This window comes from Eleutherodactylus coqui, chromosome 13 (genome assembly GCF_035609145.1).
Source record: "Eleutherodactylus coqui strain aEleCoq1 chromosome 13, aEleCoq1.hap1, whole genome shotgun sequence".
Classification (NCBI taxonomy): domain Eukaryota; kingdom Metazoa; phylum Chordata; class Amphibia; order Anura; family Eleutherodactylidae; genus Eleutherodactylus; species Eleutherodactylus coqui.
Window position 1 is genome coordinate 100,573,822 of NC_089849.1, and position 16,689 is coordinate 100,590,510.

General features: G+C 47.3%; 1 protein-coding gene across 2 annotated transcripts in view; it reads left to right on the plus strand.

Annotated features, from left to right (window-relative positions):
* Positions 1-7,098, plus strand: part of LOC136587770 (ABC-type organic anion transporter ABCA8-like) — a 146,722-nt gene extending 139,624 nt beyond the window's left edge. For both annotated transcript variants that reach the window (XM_066586533.1, XM_066586532.1), the window contains exons 36-39: positions 3,678-3,818; positions 3,896-3,975; positions 5,304-5,359; positions 5,522-7,098. In XM_066586533.1, the coding sequence (XP_066442630.1) occupies positions 3,678-3,818; positions 3,896-3,975; positions 5,304-5,359; positions 5,522-5,587 (343 nt within the window). In that variant the 3' untranslated portion in view covers positions 5,588-7,098. The remainder of the gene's footprint in view (positions 1-3,677; positions 3,819-3,895; positions 3,976-5,303; positions 5,360-5,521) is intronic.
* Positions 7,099-16,689: the final 9,591 nt, after the last annotated feature.

The following is a 16,689-nucleotide window of genomic DNA, read 5'->3' on the forward strand; positions in this document are numbered from 1 at the left end:
CAAACTGAAAGAATTATTATTTTTTTTAATTCCGATTAAATCAATGGAGACAAAAATGGAAACATTTAATTCTGTTTTTCTGTTCAAAAAATGAACAGCGTTGGAACGCTTTAACGCGGGTGTGAATGGACCCTTAGGATGGTTTTTTATAACCTAGTCTATAAGCGAAATATGTTGGAGTAATATGCTCCAAATGTATTTATGCATGTTCCTCCCACTAAGCCCCGCCCACTTTTATTTTAACTTTTAAAGAGCAGTGACAGAAGCATTAAACAGCAAAGAGCTACGAATGGACTCTGGGGTACAATCTTTCATAAATTCCCACTTAATTTTTTAACTACTCACATTTTCAAAATTGCTGATTGTTACGAGGGTGAGGTCACATGCGGCAGCACGGATGAGACCGTAGACCATCATGACGTGCGGCCGCTGCAGTTTTTCAATTGATTGCTAATAGGGATATTCCCATATTGGCCAAAAATAGCTCCAAGGGGAATACCTCACTACAAAAGGTGATCAGGAGAATGAAAACAACATAGAGTGGTTGTACTACGTTGTTTCCATTACTCCTATTCACTTCTATGGAAACACTGTAAGACGGCCCTCTCTGCTGTTTCTGTAACTCCCAACCACCAAATACAGCTGGACCGGGGGTCAGCTCTCAAGATACAGCGCTTATTGAAAGTCTTTCGACCCTTTTCCTTTTTTACATGTTATGTTATGGCCACATTTTTCTACATCCTTCTGCAGTCAATATCCTATAATGACAAAGTGACAACAGAATGTTACAAATATTTGTACGTTTTTTTTTTGTTTGTTTTTTATTTAAAACTATCATTTTGCATGGACCTAAGTATTCACACCTTTTGGTATGACACTTGAAATTTAGCTCAGGGGGCATCCCACTTCTGATCATCTTTGAGATGTTTCTTTACCTGGATTGGAGTCGCTTGTAGTCTATTCAGTTGATGACATAATTTTTAAAAACACACCCCAGCCTATATAAGGTGTCACAGCTCACAATGCAGATCAGAGCCAAAGCCAAGCCATGAGAAGAAAAAAACTGCCTGTAGAGCTCAGGGACAGGATTGTGTGGAGGTGCAGATCTGAAAACAATTTCTGCGGCACTGAAAGTACCCAAGAGCCCAGCGGCCGCCATAATTCCTAATTGTAAGAAATTTGGAAAAACCAGGAATTTTCCTAGAGCTGATGACCCACAGTAATGACCTTAGTCACCTTTCTTACCAAGGCCCTTCTTCCCCAATTACTAAGAACCCAATGGTCACTGACTGAGCTCCAAAGATCACTGCAGCCTCCATCAATCTGGGCTTTATGGCGGAGAGGCCAGAAAGAAGCCCTCTCAGTAAAAGACATATGAAAACTGCCTGGAGTTTGCCAAAAGGCACCTAAAGGACTCTCAGATTGTAAGAAACAAGATTCTCTGGTCTGATGAAACCAAGATTGAATTTTTTGGCCTCAGTTCTAAGCAGTATGTATGGAGGAAACCAGGCGCCGCTCATCCCCTGTCTAATACCATCCCTACTGCGAGGCCTGATGGTGGCGGCATGCTGGGGGGTGTTTTTCAGCGGCTGGGACAGGGAGACCGGTCAGGGTTGATGGAAAGATGAATGGAGCAAAGTACAAAGATAATATTAATGATAACCTGATCCAGAGCGTGAGGGGCCTCAGACCGGGCAGAGGGGTCACCTTCCAACAAGACGATGACTCCAAGCACACAGTCAGGACAACACAGGACGGGCTTAGTGGCAACTCCATGAATGTCCCCGAGTGGCCCGGCCAGAGAGCAGACTTGTACCCAATCACACATCTCTGGAGATACCTGAAAATGGCGTCCACAGACGGCCCCCATCCAACCTGACAGAACTAGAGAGGATCTGCAGACGTGGCTGAAAATGCCCAAATCCAGGTGTGCAAACCTTGTAGCTTCATACCATAGAATCCTAGAATGGTAGAGTTGGAAGGGACCTCCAGGGTCATCGGGTCCGACCCCCTGCTCTGTGCAGGATTCACTAAATCATCCCAGACAGATGTCTGTCCAGTCTTTGTCTGAACACTACCATTGAAGGAGAACTAATGTCCCATTTAGACAGGATGATGGTCGTCTCAACGACCGCACGAGCTGGTGACAGCACCGCTAAGGGCGTTCGTGCTCATGCTGAGCGTTTAGACAGGCAGATCACCGATTACTTTCGCTGACTTCTCACTCAGCGCTTCACGCTCTATATGAAGCGGGGAGGGTTTACACGCAGTTCGGATCCCGCGATCCAGCAATGTTTTTTTATGCTGATTGAAAGTCAGTGATAACGAGGAGTAAACAAATAGTAAACTATTTTTTTGCATTTACACGGACCATTATCACTCAATTTAGTTTGTTTGCTCAAATTTTGAGCGATAATCATCTTGTGTTAATGGCCCTTGAGTCATGAGGATTTTCAGCCTCAATGTGTGAGTGTTTCCATTCACTGCCAACAAGCAGAGATCTTGAAAATGGTGAGGGAGTGGAGCACAGAGGGTACATTTATCAAGGGCTTTGTGACAGTTTTCTTGAAAGAAAAAAGCCATGTTTGCATAAAATGGGCACCTTTTTGTTTTCTTCACCACTCGCTATTTACCAAAACAGTTGGTGTAGTTGACCATAAAGTTTGGGTCCAGTATGGGACTAGCAGCTGTATTCACTGCTGCACCAGAAAATGGCGCAAAAAGTGGAGGAAATCGCTGCCTGCTCATAGCAAGAATAGTTGTGATTTTCTGGCACACTGGATTTTGATTAAGACCGATGTTATGAAAAACTTGTAATCTCACCCAAAGTATCTTACAAAATTGCAGAATTTTTCAACATTCAATATACAAATAAGCTTAGAGTGGAACCTGTTGGATCTCCAGACATGTCTGTTTTAGTAAATTGTATTTCCCGGTCCTAGAGTATCTGTTCTCAGAACTCAGCATTATGCCGTTCCTCTGCTACTCCTCCTAGAAATGTATGAATAAAGTGTCAACTGGGTGTAACCAGTACAGGGCTATGCCCCTGCCTACTGACATTGTCCAATCAGTACTGACTGTATCAGCCTGTGTAGGGACACACCCTATGATAAGGAGAACGGTAACGCCCAGTTGTCATTGTCAGGAGTAACAACAGAGAAACGGCACAACTGACTTCTGAGAAAAGACGCTTCAGAATTGTTATTTCATGGGAATGTAAGTATTTACTATAACAGACAAGTCACAATGGCTGTCCTCTTCATGGCTGCCTGCAGACGGCCGGGTTGGATCCCGCTGCGTGAACTCTCGCAGTGGGATACGGACCCATGCCCCTGCAGAGACCTGCGGCTCAACCGCTCACGGCATCTTTCGTGTCTGCTAAGCATCGGCTGCCGGCCAGCTGGCGCATGCACAGAGCTTAGCCGGCGGGTCTCTACTGACATTTCTGTGCGGGCCTCTGTAAGACAGGCACAGAAGTAGAACATGCCACAATTTGTTTTCCCCATGTGTTTTCACACGGCTGTGTACATAGGATTGCGTACATGCATGCAATCCTATGGCAACGGGCACGGGCGGAAATTCTGCAGGAAATCCCGCCTTAGAATTTCCGCCTGTGTGCAGGGGGCCTATATCATAATGGGTCTGGACCCTCATCTCTGTCTGTGCTTTGTCTCCAGATGCATCGGCTCCATCCAACAGCTGAAGAGTAAGTTTGGTAAAGGTTACCTCCTGGAGATTAAGGTGAAGGACTCCCAGCAGGTGGATGACATTCACCAGGAGATCAGCCGGATGTTCCCACAGGCTGCCAAACAGGACAGGTAATGAGAGGACATTCCCAGACCTTCCTTGTGCCGTCACATCAGCACGAAGGTCAACTTGCATTTCTGCTCCTCAGGTTCTCATCGCTGCTGGTCTATAAGATCCCTATGGAGAACGTTCAGTCCTTATCTCAGGCTTTTTCTCAGCTGGAGGAAGGTAACCGTCTCTTCTATACGAGGGAGTTGGGGTGCTTATACAATAGCTGATTCTCATTTTAATGAGTGAGTGACATCACTGCTGGCTCATTCCCTCTCATGCAGCCTGTTTGGGCAGAGACGTCATTGGTGTTTATACCGAACGAGCCAACAATGATTTTTATCCCTTCATCAAATAAAAACCGAAAGAAAAGCGAATGATTCTCGTTCAGTCGCTGGACTGCGTTTAGACCGAACAATATCCTTCACTTTTGCTTGTTTGAACGATAATTGTTCTATCTGAAAGCCCCCTTAGACCTGCACTGTACAGCAGGGGTCTACAAGATGAGGGTCTACAGATGCGGTAACTACTGTCGTACCCAATTAAAGGAGAACGAGCAGGAGAACTACATCAAAGGCCCCTAACAAGGCTTAATAGGCTTCTAAGAAACATTTTAATATCTTTTTGATCTGCCACATTTTGAGAGGTTGAACTTAATGTTTCCTGTTAGGAGAGCGTCTGTATCTGAGTGACCAAACTCCCTGCCTTGTACATAAGCAGAAGAGCAGGAAGTGTTGTCATGGGGTCAGTGCTCAAGAGCGTTATGGGGGGATATTATCACTGTCCCTGTAACAGATAACTGGTCTAAAAAAAATAAATTTTAAAAAAGTCATAAATTGTAGCACATGATAATTTTGCCAAAATTTGTAACTTTTCTATGTTTTTATGCAGCCTCGCTCGTAGCTGGCATAGATTTCTTATTTTGCAGCACATGACGGTCCGAGCACCGTCTAATATATAAAGAGGCTGCACATTGAAATCTGCATACAAAACGCCAGTCTTCGGACAGATTCACACAAGCGTATGTACATTTGCACGCACATGAGTGTAGTGTTTTTATAGGGCGAACTATGCTTTTTTTGTGTGCGCATCAGCATACTAGACTGTACTTTTTCCGTGCAAGGCATATGTATTTACATATGGCAAAAAATATCCACAGATTGAAATGGCTAATTCCAGATTCTTTTTCCTGCACAATTGCGCAGTGTTTCACGCATCTCCTAGTGTATTTTGTGTGCATTTGTGCTCCTATGGGGACTTTTGCTGCGCAAATGCTCAGGAAAATAGGGCATGCTGTTTTTTTGGGTATTTTTAGTGCGACTGAAAAGCTTAGGATATGGGTTTTATTTACTGCGTATTGCTTGCCCAAATACGCCTGTGTGTATCCGGGCTTCATATATCAGGTCCTATACATTCAGGGTTATGGTAGGTTGTGATAATAGGATGTATTGTGCCGATGGACATTTGCATACAGTGTAACTGACTGTTGTGTCTTCTCTTGTGTGCAGCGAAACGAGCCCATAACATTGAGGAGTACAGCTTCTCCCAGTCCACCCTGGAGCAGGTACTGACGGGTCACTCTGTGGAGTCGGGGGTCTACATCCTATGGCTGGAGCCTCATTGGCTCTGATTAGAGGACCCTGCATGTATCTACATGGAAGGGATTGCCCACATCTGACAAGTGAGAAGTCATCCGCTTTTATCTTTGCTTCCCTCTTTTCCGTAGGTTTTCCTAGAGTTGGCGAAAGAGCAGGCCCCCGAGGACAGGGAGCATCTGACCAGGGCATGCTGAGACTTGTAGTATCACCTCAAGTGAACAGCCACAGCGTGCAGAAGGAGTCTGCGCAGCCATACAGTACATACCAGAAGGGGGGTGTAAGAGGTTAATGAGTTACCAAGACATTATCACCTGTATGTATCTGTTTGTCAGAATTGTATAAAACACAAAAATGTTACATTTTAGCCACTATGTATCAGAATTTGAAAAAAAAACCCAAACTGTTATGTTTTCTCATTTCATTAATCCCAAGTACGTATCTCCTGTGTTCAGGCACGATGCAGTAGAGGTGAATGGCACCAAAGCATCAAGCTGAAGCATCGTGTAACGTAACCTTATGCAGATTTGTAATGCACTTAGCAAACACATTTTGAAAATGATGAGAAATTCAAGCAGTCAGTGAAAGATTAAGAAGCTTGTTAGTATCCAGAGGCTGAAAGCCTGCCCTAACCTACAGCTGAGGGTCTGTTACAATGTGTCAGTGTATGTAAGAGCATATCAGCCTGGAGTCCAGGACAGGAGAGAAAATTGCGTTCCTGCTGTCAGGCCGCTCTCACACCGGTGTTAGGGTCAGTTCAGGGTTTCTGTCTCTCTGCTCTGTTATTGGAGGAGAGAAACTGAAATAAAAGGGAAAAAAAACTCAGCTGTTTTTTTCCCTATTGATTTCAATGGGGTTTCAAAAAAACAAATCAAGCAGAGGCTTCCATTTGCTTCCATTCCGCCGGGTTTCCATTTTTTTGCACAGAAAAATAATGCTGCAGACTGCCGTATTTTTCTATCCAAAAAATGTAAAAATGACAAATTAGAAGCAAGGGGGAAGCTTTTCCGATTTGCTTTCCGTTTTTTTTAATTTTGAAACCCCATTGAAGTCCAGGGGAAAGAATTGGTTCAGTTTTATTTGTTTTATTTAAATTTCCAAAAATGGAGCAGAGAGATGGAAACCCCAACCTGAGCCGCATTCACGCAGTTGAGAAAAATCGCTAAAGATTTGTGTGTTGCCAGACGCATGAACATGAACACCATTCGTTTTTATCCCGCATCGTGTCGTATTGTTCCCACATTGGAGGTTCGCTACTTCCCTGAAGTGATGTCAGACATTTTTAACACAAAAACGCCTCATCTCCACGGGAAATCACACGTTCCCAAGCACCATACCAGGTCAAGTATCACCGCCCGATATCACACTGAGCCGCGTGAAATTAGCCTAACACAGGTCTGCCTCATTGGTTGGGTTTTTGCCTTCCTCTGGATCAACATTGGGGGTGATAGGCTGAACTGGATGGGCATGTCTCTCTTTTCGGCCTCCAGAGAGAAATAATAAATAATCCTATTCCCAGACAGCAAGCAGAGATCTTGAAAACAGTTAGGAATTGAAATGGGGAAAATTGTAGAACTTTCCATCACACAAGGATTTCTTTTGAAGTGAGCCTGGAGATCCGTCCCTCTTGTAGTCATTTCTGTTCTTGTATCAGATATAATGTGAATGTTTTTTTTAATTATCCTGGAAATAAATCTATTTCTCCTAATCCCTGTGCTGTGTTACTGCTGGAGGGCATGCTGGGAGTTGTGGTGTCTGAACAGCTCTACATCCACAGCTTGGAGAGTATAGCTTTATAGATTGGACATTGTCCATAACGATACTCATGTAGCTTTGTGCAATTGTAGATTAGCAAGAGAATACTCTATTAACCCCTTAAGGACCAGACACTTTTTCAGGATTTTATCAATGTGCTGGTTTTGCTGCCCTAATTTAAAAAATTTTTCAGCTAACAGTTATTTTCTGTGACATGTAGGGATAATATATATATATCTTTTTTTACTGACTTTTATTTCCTGTTTTTTTTGTTTTGTTTTATGTTTAATCTCTTTTTATTAGGTTTTCAGAATATTTTACAAACATTAGGAAATATCAGTAAGAAAAAGAAAAGAAAAACAATAAAAAGGAAAATGGAAATAGGCCTCGCAGGGCCTATGGTTCATATTGTACAACAATTGGGCACATCTTCTTGTAAACAACAAATAAAACAGTCAATTCGTCTAGCCCATAGATGATCCCCGGACCCCCTTGCCCCCAATCCACTGTTCTTTCACTATATCAACGCATATTTAACTGACGGTAAAGGTGGGGTCTATGTCGTGATGAATATTATGGTTTATGTGGTAGGAATCCTTTTCATTTGAGGAAAGAAGGAAGAGAAAAAGAGGGGGGGGGGGAAGATATAGAAACGATCTGAGCAAGTTAATTAGATAGCGTAGGAAGACAAGGTACTTTGACTATAGCTCACTGAACACCTCTACACAGACAGAACCACACATACACTCACACATAAAATAAAAGAACGAACAACAGCAACAACAACAAAAAAAAAAAAAAAAAAAGGGGGAGGGGGGGGGGCGGGAGCACCCTGAGCGTCTTCCAGTCGGTCCCCAACCTCAAAGGCCCTGCGGCCCCTACAGGGCTCGTGAGTACGTTTAGTAGAACAAGCTGGCAAACTCTGCTGAGGACTCGAACATAATCCAGGGCTGCCAGGTCTTTCTGTATTTCTCCTTTTGTTTTTCGGGCTCTCGAGAGTGCTCCGCACATAGCTCCTCCATCTGGCTAAGGTATGCCATCTCCTGCTGCCACTCCCTCATTGAGGGAACTTGTGTGGATCGCCAGTGACGAGGGATGACTGCTCTGGCTGCTGCAATACAAAACCGGAGCAAGTCTCCCTTTTGTGCACTAATGGAGCCCGGCAGGATGGAGAGGAGAGCTATCTGCGGCGTATTGCTAATCGATTTTCTGCACATTGAGTTATATGTGGCAAACACCCTGTTCCAGAAGGGCCGCAGTTTATCGCAACCCCACCAAACATGTAACAGAGTGCCTCTATCAGTCCCACAGCGCCAACACATGTCCGACACCGAGGGGAATATCGCATGTAGTCGCGTCGGGTATCTGTACCATCTAGCCAACACCTTGTACCCTTTCTCTTGAGCAGCGCATGCCATGGTTAGTTTGTGTGTGAAAATAAATGATTTTTCCCAGTCGCTCTGTGTGATTTCCTCTCCTAGTTCCTGCTCCCAAGCCCACTTGAAGCCCGGGCTTGTGCAACTAAGTTCATGCATCAGAAGGCCGTATATTTGTGATAGCACGTGCTCCGGAGGCGACCGCAACTCGAACAACCTCTCGAAGGGGGTCAATTCCAGGCCCGGGGTGTCGCTTCCCTCCCAAGGTGTAAGGAAGGAGCGTAACTGAAAATACTCGAGCCAGGAGACACGAATGTCTCCGAATCGGTGTTTGAGTTCCTGCAGAGTGGGAATTGATTGCCCACCCAGAACCTGCTGGACCCTGGTATCCTCCCGATTCTCCCAACCCAAATAGCGTTCTCGCTCCCTCCCCGGTGGGAAAGCTGGGTTATTAAACAATGGCGTCAAAGGGCTATGTTCCCTGGACAGTAGCTGTTGACGTGTTTGTATATCCCATAGTCTAAGTGTACCCCTTAGGAAGTAGTTGGGACCTATCGCTTGGGCCCTATCCTCTTTTTTTACCCATGGGAGTAGCCTCAGAGGGATTGTACTGTCTGTTTGTTCCAGTGCTATCCATTGTTTGTTGTTGGTGTGATAGTGCCAGTCCAGCAGGTGTGTAAGAATCGCCGCCGTATGATAGTTCTTGAAGTCAGGTAAACCAGTTCCTCCTTTTGATTTGGGGTACGATAACGTGCGCGTGCTTACTCGTGGTCTTTGCCCCCCCCACACGAATCTGATAAGTGCGGACTTCAGTTTGTTAAAAAATATTTGGGGTACCGTTATAGGGATAGCTTGGAAGATGTATAAGAATCGGGGTAGGACATCCATTTTAATGGTTTGTATCCTCCCGAACCATGACAAAACTCTGGTGGAATAGGCGGTCAGGTCTTTAAGAGTGCGATCCAGTAGGGTAGAGTAGTTCATGGAGAACAGTTTGGAGTGATCCGATGGAATATGTATTCCTAAATACTTTATAGCCTCTTGTTGCCACTTAAAGGGAAAGTGTTCTATTATGTGTTTTTTTGTTTCTGGGCCTAAGGATATATTTAGTGCTTCAGTTTTGCTATAGTTTATTTTAAAATTAGATAGGTGGCCAAATTTTTCGAATTCATCGATCAAGGAGGGCAGAGTGATGCGGGGTTGTGTGATATATAGCAGTATGTCATCGGCGTATAAGGCCGCTTTATACTGGGTCCCTCCCACTGTCAGTCCATTGATGTTCGGATTATTTCTAATTGCTGTTGCTAGATGCTCCATCACTAAGACGTACAGCAGAGGAGACAGGGGGCAGCCCTGCCTGGTCCCGTTCCTGATGTGGATGGGGGAGGATAGTGTGCCATTTATCCTAACCCTGGCCGTGGGGCAAGTGTAAAGAGCTAGTGTTCTGGACAAAAATTTAGGACCCAGCCCTATCTGCCTGAGGGCTGCCTCAAGAAACCCCCAATGAACTCTGTCAAAGGCTTTCTCCGCATCTACCGACAACAAACACATTGGGGCATCACCGTCTCGAGCCCTAGCCACAAGGAGCAGGGTTTTTATTACATTATCTCTGGCTTCTCTCCCCCTGACGAAGCCCACCTGGTCCGTGTGTACAATGCTCGGGATATGCGGAGAAAGCCTGTTGGCCAGGACCTTGGCATAAATCTTTATGTCCACGTTGATCAGTGAGATCGGCCTATAGTTAGTGGAAACTGTGGGGTCTTTTCCTGGTTTTCGGAATTACACTTATATGTGCCTCAAGGGCCTGTTGCGGGAAAGGGGACTCCTGGGAGACCGTAGAGAATGCCCTGGCTAGAAAAGGGGCGAGCTGCTGTCTAAGAAATTTGTAAAAGGCGGGGGTAAAACCGTCGGGCCCTGGGCTCTTCCCCGCAGGGGTGCTTTTGATAACCTCCTCTATCTCCTCCGCTGTGATATCCCTTTCCAATGCGTCACTGTGGTCGGGGTCCAGTAGCGGCAGGGCTGTTTCTGCTACATATTTGGAAATTCGGTCTTTTAGTAAATTTTCGTTCATATCCGCGAATTGTCCCTTAAGATTATAGAGCTGGGAATAGTATTTCTGAAATATATCCAGGATTTCCGTGGGATTATATGTGTCAGTGCCCGTCGCGTTTTTGATTCGTGGAATAAATGTCTGTGTGGCCCTCGGGTGGATCAGACGGGACAGGGGTTTGCCCGCTTTGTTAGAATACTCATAGTGAAAGCGCTTGTGTTGGTTTCTTAGATGGGTATAAGCCTGGTCTAATTTAGATTTTAGCTCTTTCCTGACCCGAACCAGATCTGCCAGGGTATCTGGCGAGAGGGTTTTTTTATGCGCAGACTCTAAGGTGTGGATCTGTTTAAGGAGTTTAGTAATAGTAGTGGCTCTTTCTTTTTTGAGCCGAGAGCCATGTTTTATTAGAGTACCCCTCAGGACGCACTTCAGTGCCTCCCATTGTATAGGAGCTGAAGTGGTGTCTGTGGCATGTGTCGCAAGAAATGTTTCAATCTGTTCTTTAACTTCTGCTTCACATACGCTATCTTTCAGGAGGTTGTCATTCAACCTCCACGTCCACTGGCGGTCTGTTTGATCTGGTAAGGTTAGGGTCAGGAATACAGGAGCGTGGTCCGACCACACCATATCCCCTATTGTGGCCGTAGGTTGCCATGACAGGGCATGGTGTCCCATAAGAAAGTAGTCTATGCGACTGTAGGAATTATGTGGATGTGAGAAGAAGGTGTAGTCCCTATCCTGTGGATGCAGGATACGCCACACATCCACCAGCTGGAGTGCATGCGCTGCGTTCTTAAAGGTCCGTAGTTGCCCAGGGGGAACATTGCCTCTGTTCGCCGAGGAGTCTATTTCTGGGTTTAAAGTCATATTGTAGTCCCCTCCAGCCACGACAACCCCCTCTGCGAACTCTGCCACTACCTTCAAGAAGGCCTGGTTAGCTACTGCCTGCTGTTGGTTTGGTGCATACCAGTTTGCGATTGTGATTTTAGTGGTTCCTATTTTCACTTTAATGAGGACATATCGTCCCTGAGGGTCTGTTTTGGTTTCTATGAGGTGGTGAGCTAGGGACCTATGTATCGCGATGGAAACCCCACCCGCCCGGCTGTCGGGGTTGGCGCTGTGGAACCAATGCGAGTAATACCTATCCCGTATGGCAGGGACGTGTCCCACTTTAAAATGTGTCTCCTGAAATAGTGCCACTTGGACCCTCTGCTTGTGTAGCTGGTATAAGACCTGTGATCTTTTCTGGGGAACATTAAATCCCCGAATATTTAGTGAACTAAGTTTGAGTGGTGCCATGTTGTTAAAGAAAGGAGGGGGAAGGGTCGTACAAAACAAAACCGAAAAACAAGCAAAAAGACGAGACAAACACTTAACAACGATTTGCTCCTAAATAAGGAGGTCAACTAGTACCTACGAAGTAGAGGAAGAATTAGTAAGAGGAGAGGGTGAAAGAAAGATTAGTAGAGGTAGTATGTCAGATGAGAACAACTACCTTAAAGAGAGGGTATAGGGCAGCTCTATATTTAGCTAGCGTCCGGTTTTTAATGGACGCTGGGGTCCAGTGGGTAGCGGGCTTTCTATTGGGCGGAGCTCTCCCTCACCCCAGAGAAATGTTATGTTATGGGAAGTTATCTGTATATGGCACTATATTTTCTAGCTAAATGGCTTTAATGGGCAGAGGACATAACCATGAACGTTTAACTATTATAACAGGTTGAGAAATCTAGCCTACCGACCCCCATGTCCACCTATCATTTGTGTTGCGCCTACGTGTTCCCACCGCTAGTAAGCCTAACGCTATCTGTGTATGTGCATTGTGTAGGTTGTCCATCCGGACGTTACCCTCGCCGGTTTCTGGTGTGGTGATGCCAAGTCTCTCTCTTCCTCCCGTTGCTGGGTGTCGAGGCTTGGAAACTCTTGTGTGCTGGGTTCCTCCCTTCTCCATTCTCCATCCCCTCCACGATGTGAGGAACATTGCAGGCCGCTGCTCCTTGCTATTGGAAAGTCTATATGGATGGGAGAAAAAGGAGCAGGAGAGAGAGGGGGAGGAGGGGAGGAGGGAGAAAGAAGACTGGCAAGGTGAGGGTCTATCTGGAACTCTTCTCTCGTTGTGGATGCTGCTTGCTTGGCGGTGGGAGATGCGCCATTTCAGGTGGAGTCACGGGTTTCTTCAATTCTCCTGTCTCTTTGAGGTCTAGGGTTTTTAGGTCTAGGAGTGTCCTTTATCTGGCTAGGGGACTACGGGATCTGCGACGTCGGCCTGTTCCGTCCCCTCTTCTTCTTCCCCAATTCTCTCTTTGTGGTCGTGGGGCCCCTCCCCCAGGAGGCAAGGGCAGACAGGGCCAGTCTTGAATAATCGGCATAGGAATGTCCAAAGCCACGCTGAAGTTGGCAAGATCTTCTGGGTTTCGCAGTACTATTAGGCGGCCCGCATGTCGGACTTGCAGACGGAAGGGGAATCCCCAGGTGTAGGCCATATTGTGCTGGCGCATGATATCCAACAGGGGGCGCAGGGATTTTCTCTTCATCAAAGTGAGTCGTGATAGGTCTGGGAGCAGCTGTACGGGCCTGTCTTGGAATTGTATGGGGCTGGTCTCCCATGCCCTCTTCATTATGGCTTCCTTCACTCTATATTTATGGACCCGGCAGATAATGTCCCGTGGCCGATCTGGGTCTGTTGCTCTAGGGCCTAGCGATCTGTGAGCGCGATCCAGCTCCAGCGGGGTGTCCGGCGGGACCTCTAGGATGAGGTTAAAGAGGTGGCGAAGAGTATCTTCCAGGTGTTGTGGTTCTATTGATTCCGGTATGCCCCGGACTCTGATGTTGTTCCTTCTCCCTCTATTTTCCACATCGTCCAGCGAGTCCGTCAGATATTGTAATTGGAGGGCTTGGGTCTGTAATAAGGCTTCTTGAGCGTTCACTTTGGTCGCCAGTTCTGTCAGGGATGTCTCCACTGTGGCGACTCTCGTATCTACCTGTTGCACTTCTTCTCGCACCGCTGCCACTTCTGTTTTGTAAGTATTTTCAAGCCTTGCAATATACGCTTCCATGTCTGCTTTTGTTGGGATCGCCAGGATATGTGCGCTGAGGGCTCCAATGTCTGTGAGCGCCGAGGTGCCTGCAGACTCTCTAGATGGTGGGTAGGCAGCTGTGTTTGTACAGTCTATGTTGGCAGACTGTGGAGGAGCGCTCTTGTTACTGCCGGGAGGAGCGCCCTTGTTACTGCCGGGGGGGGCGCTCTTGTTACTGCCGGGGGGAGCGCTCTTGTTACTGCCGGGGGGAGCGCTCTTGTTACTGCCGGGGGGAGCGCTCTTGTTACTGCCGGGGGGAGCGCTCTTGTTACTGCCGGGAGGAGCGCTGTTGTTACTGCCGGGAGGAGCGCTGTTGTTACTGCCGGGAGGAGCGCTGTTGTTACTGCCGGGAGGAGCGCTGTTGTTACTGCCTGGAGGGCCGCTCGTCTTGCTGCCGGGGAGGACGCTCGTCTTGCTGCCGGGGAGGATGCTCGTCTTGCTGCCGGGGAGGACGCTTGTCTTGCTGCCGGGGAGGACGCTCGTCTTGCTGCCTGGAGGAGCGCTCCTCCTCCTGTCGGGAGTGGCGTTCGTGTTACTGCAGGAAGGAGTGCTCATGATATTGCCGGCAGGAGCGCTCATAATGTTGCCGGGAGGAGCAAACCAGTTGCCACCATGTGGGGCAGTTACAATCATGCTGGGTGGGGTGGTTGTGTTGCTGCCAGGAGAAGCCTTTTCATTACCGCCAGGAGGCGCAATCATGTTACTGCCAGGAGGCGCAATCAAGTCACTGCCAGGAGGCGCAATCAAGTCACTGCCAGGAGGCGCAATCAAGTCACTGCCAGGAGGCGCAATCAAGTCACTGCCAGGAGGCGCAATCAAGTCACTGCCAGGAGGCGCAATCAAGTCACTGCCAGGAGGCGCAATCAAGTCACTGCCAGGAGGCGCAATCAAGTCACTGCCAGGAGGCGCAATCAAGTCACTGCCAGGAGGCGCAATCAAGTCACTGCCAGGAGGCGCAATCAAGTCACTGCCAGGAGGCGCGATCATGTTACTGCCAAGAGGAGCAATTATGTTACTGCCAGGAGGAGCAATCATGTTACTGCCAGGAAGAGCAACCTCAGCACCTCCAAGAGGGATGTTTATGTTACTGCCAGGAGGAGCGATCATGTTACTGCCAGGAGGAGCGATCTTGTTACTGCCAAGAGGAGCAATTATGTTACTGCCAAGAGGAGCAATTATGTTACTGCCAGGAGGAGCAATCATGTTACTGCCAGGAGGAGCAATCATGTTACTGCCAGGAGGAGCAATCTTGTTACTGCCAGGAGGAGCAATCTTGTTACTGCCAGGAGGAGCAATCTTGTTACTGCCAGGAGGAGCAATCTTGTTACTGCCAGGAGGAGCAATCTTGTTACTGCCAGGAAGAGCAACCTCAGTACCTCCAAGAGGGATGTTTATGTTACTGCCAGGAGGAGCTTTCTGAGTATGACTGGGGGAGTCTGGATTAGCTCTTACTACTGGGGTTTGTGGATCTCTGTTGGGGGTGTCCATGAATGCCTCAGCGCTCCCTCTGCTCTGGCTCCCGCTCTCCTCTGGAGCCTCTGCCCACGTGTGCCCCGCTGCGGCCGCCATCTTGGACGGCGTGGGGCCATGAGACCGCCGCTCCCCGCTCACCTCTGCTGGGCCCCCGCTCACCTCTGCTGGGCGCTCCGGCGGCGCCGAGGAGCGCATCCGCCTCTGTCTTCTCTCTGCACCGTCCCACGTCATCGGGAGCTCCTCCGCTGTCATGGAGCTGTCGGGAGAGATCTCCGCCGGCGTCCCCGCTGCTAAGTCTTGCCCTGCCGGCAGCGCTGGTGTAGGGGACCCGCTCTGCGCAGGGGGGGGATCCCGGCTCTCTGCTTCTCCTGTCGCCTTGTTTCCCGCCGCTGCTATGTTCCGTGCAGGTGGTGGGGGGTCCTCCCGCTGCGCCGTCTGTGGTGAGCTTTGGTGTGCCGCGGCCGCCATGCCAGGCTGGGATTCCTCTTCCTCGGGACGCTTCTGGCCGGGGAAGAACCGCTGGATGCCCGCTGGAGTCGGATTGTCTGGTAGGTGGGTGTTGCTCCTCAGCGATTTCTTCCTCCTATTGCCCGTTTTATTGTTTTTGTGTGCCATTTTTGTTGGTTTTCTCTGGGTATGAAGACGGAGCCGAGGAGAAACGTGTCCTCACTCCTCCATAGCCAGGCCACGCCCCTTTGTTTTGTTTTATTAGTGGTAAAAAGCTTAAAAATTTTTATTCATTTATAGTTTTTAAAATTAGTATCTTTACACTAAAACAATGTATAAGAACGGGTTCCTCATTTTGTTTTGGACATTTTGATGTAAAATTTGTATAGTCTTGGATTACAGGGCGCATGTGGCGACAGTTTTGGTTGGCGCCGGCGGTGGATCGTTTTCTTTCTTAGATTTATTTATATATTTTTTTAATTCCATTCTGTAATTTTTTAAACTTATTTTTGTATCTTTTTTTTTTTAACATCTATGACTCCCATCGCATGACCTCTGGGGGTCATTGTTTTTTGTTTTTTTTTGTTTGTTTTTTTTTCATACTTTTCCGCTGCAGCTGGGGCATCCATAGGAGCCACATTTATGGGAGTCCCAGTTACAGGGGAAAACATCCCCATTCCAAGTTCGCCTTAGGCAATGTAGCCCCCAATACCCCTGTCACATACCCCTTTCTCAAGCCTAGTATACTAAAAACAAGTATACTTATTTACATAATGATACAGCTAGATATCATGATTAGTGCGCTGCGCTTTAGCATGACGTCAAACAGCAGGGCTAAACTGTCTCCCCGTCGGACCTGGGCCGTCTGAACGGGAGCCATTTTACGCGATTTTCAGTCGCGTTGTGACCTTGCCGACTGAAAATTGTCTACACTCATGTGAAAGAGCCCTGAGCCGCAGTGGGAGATGCATGTTGTGTACAAATCGCTGCAATATCACAACTGTATAGAAATTATAGGAAAGACATGCTTTCCTATAATTTGCAACTAAGGCTGAATGCACACGGGCGGAAATTGCATGGCGAGATTTCATGCGAAATTTCCGCCATTACACGCTGCCATAGGA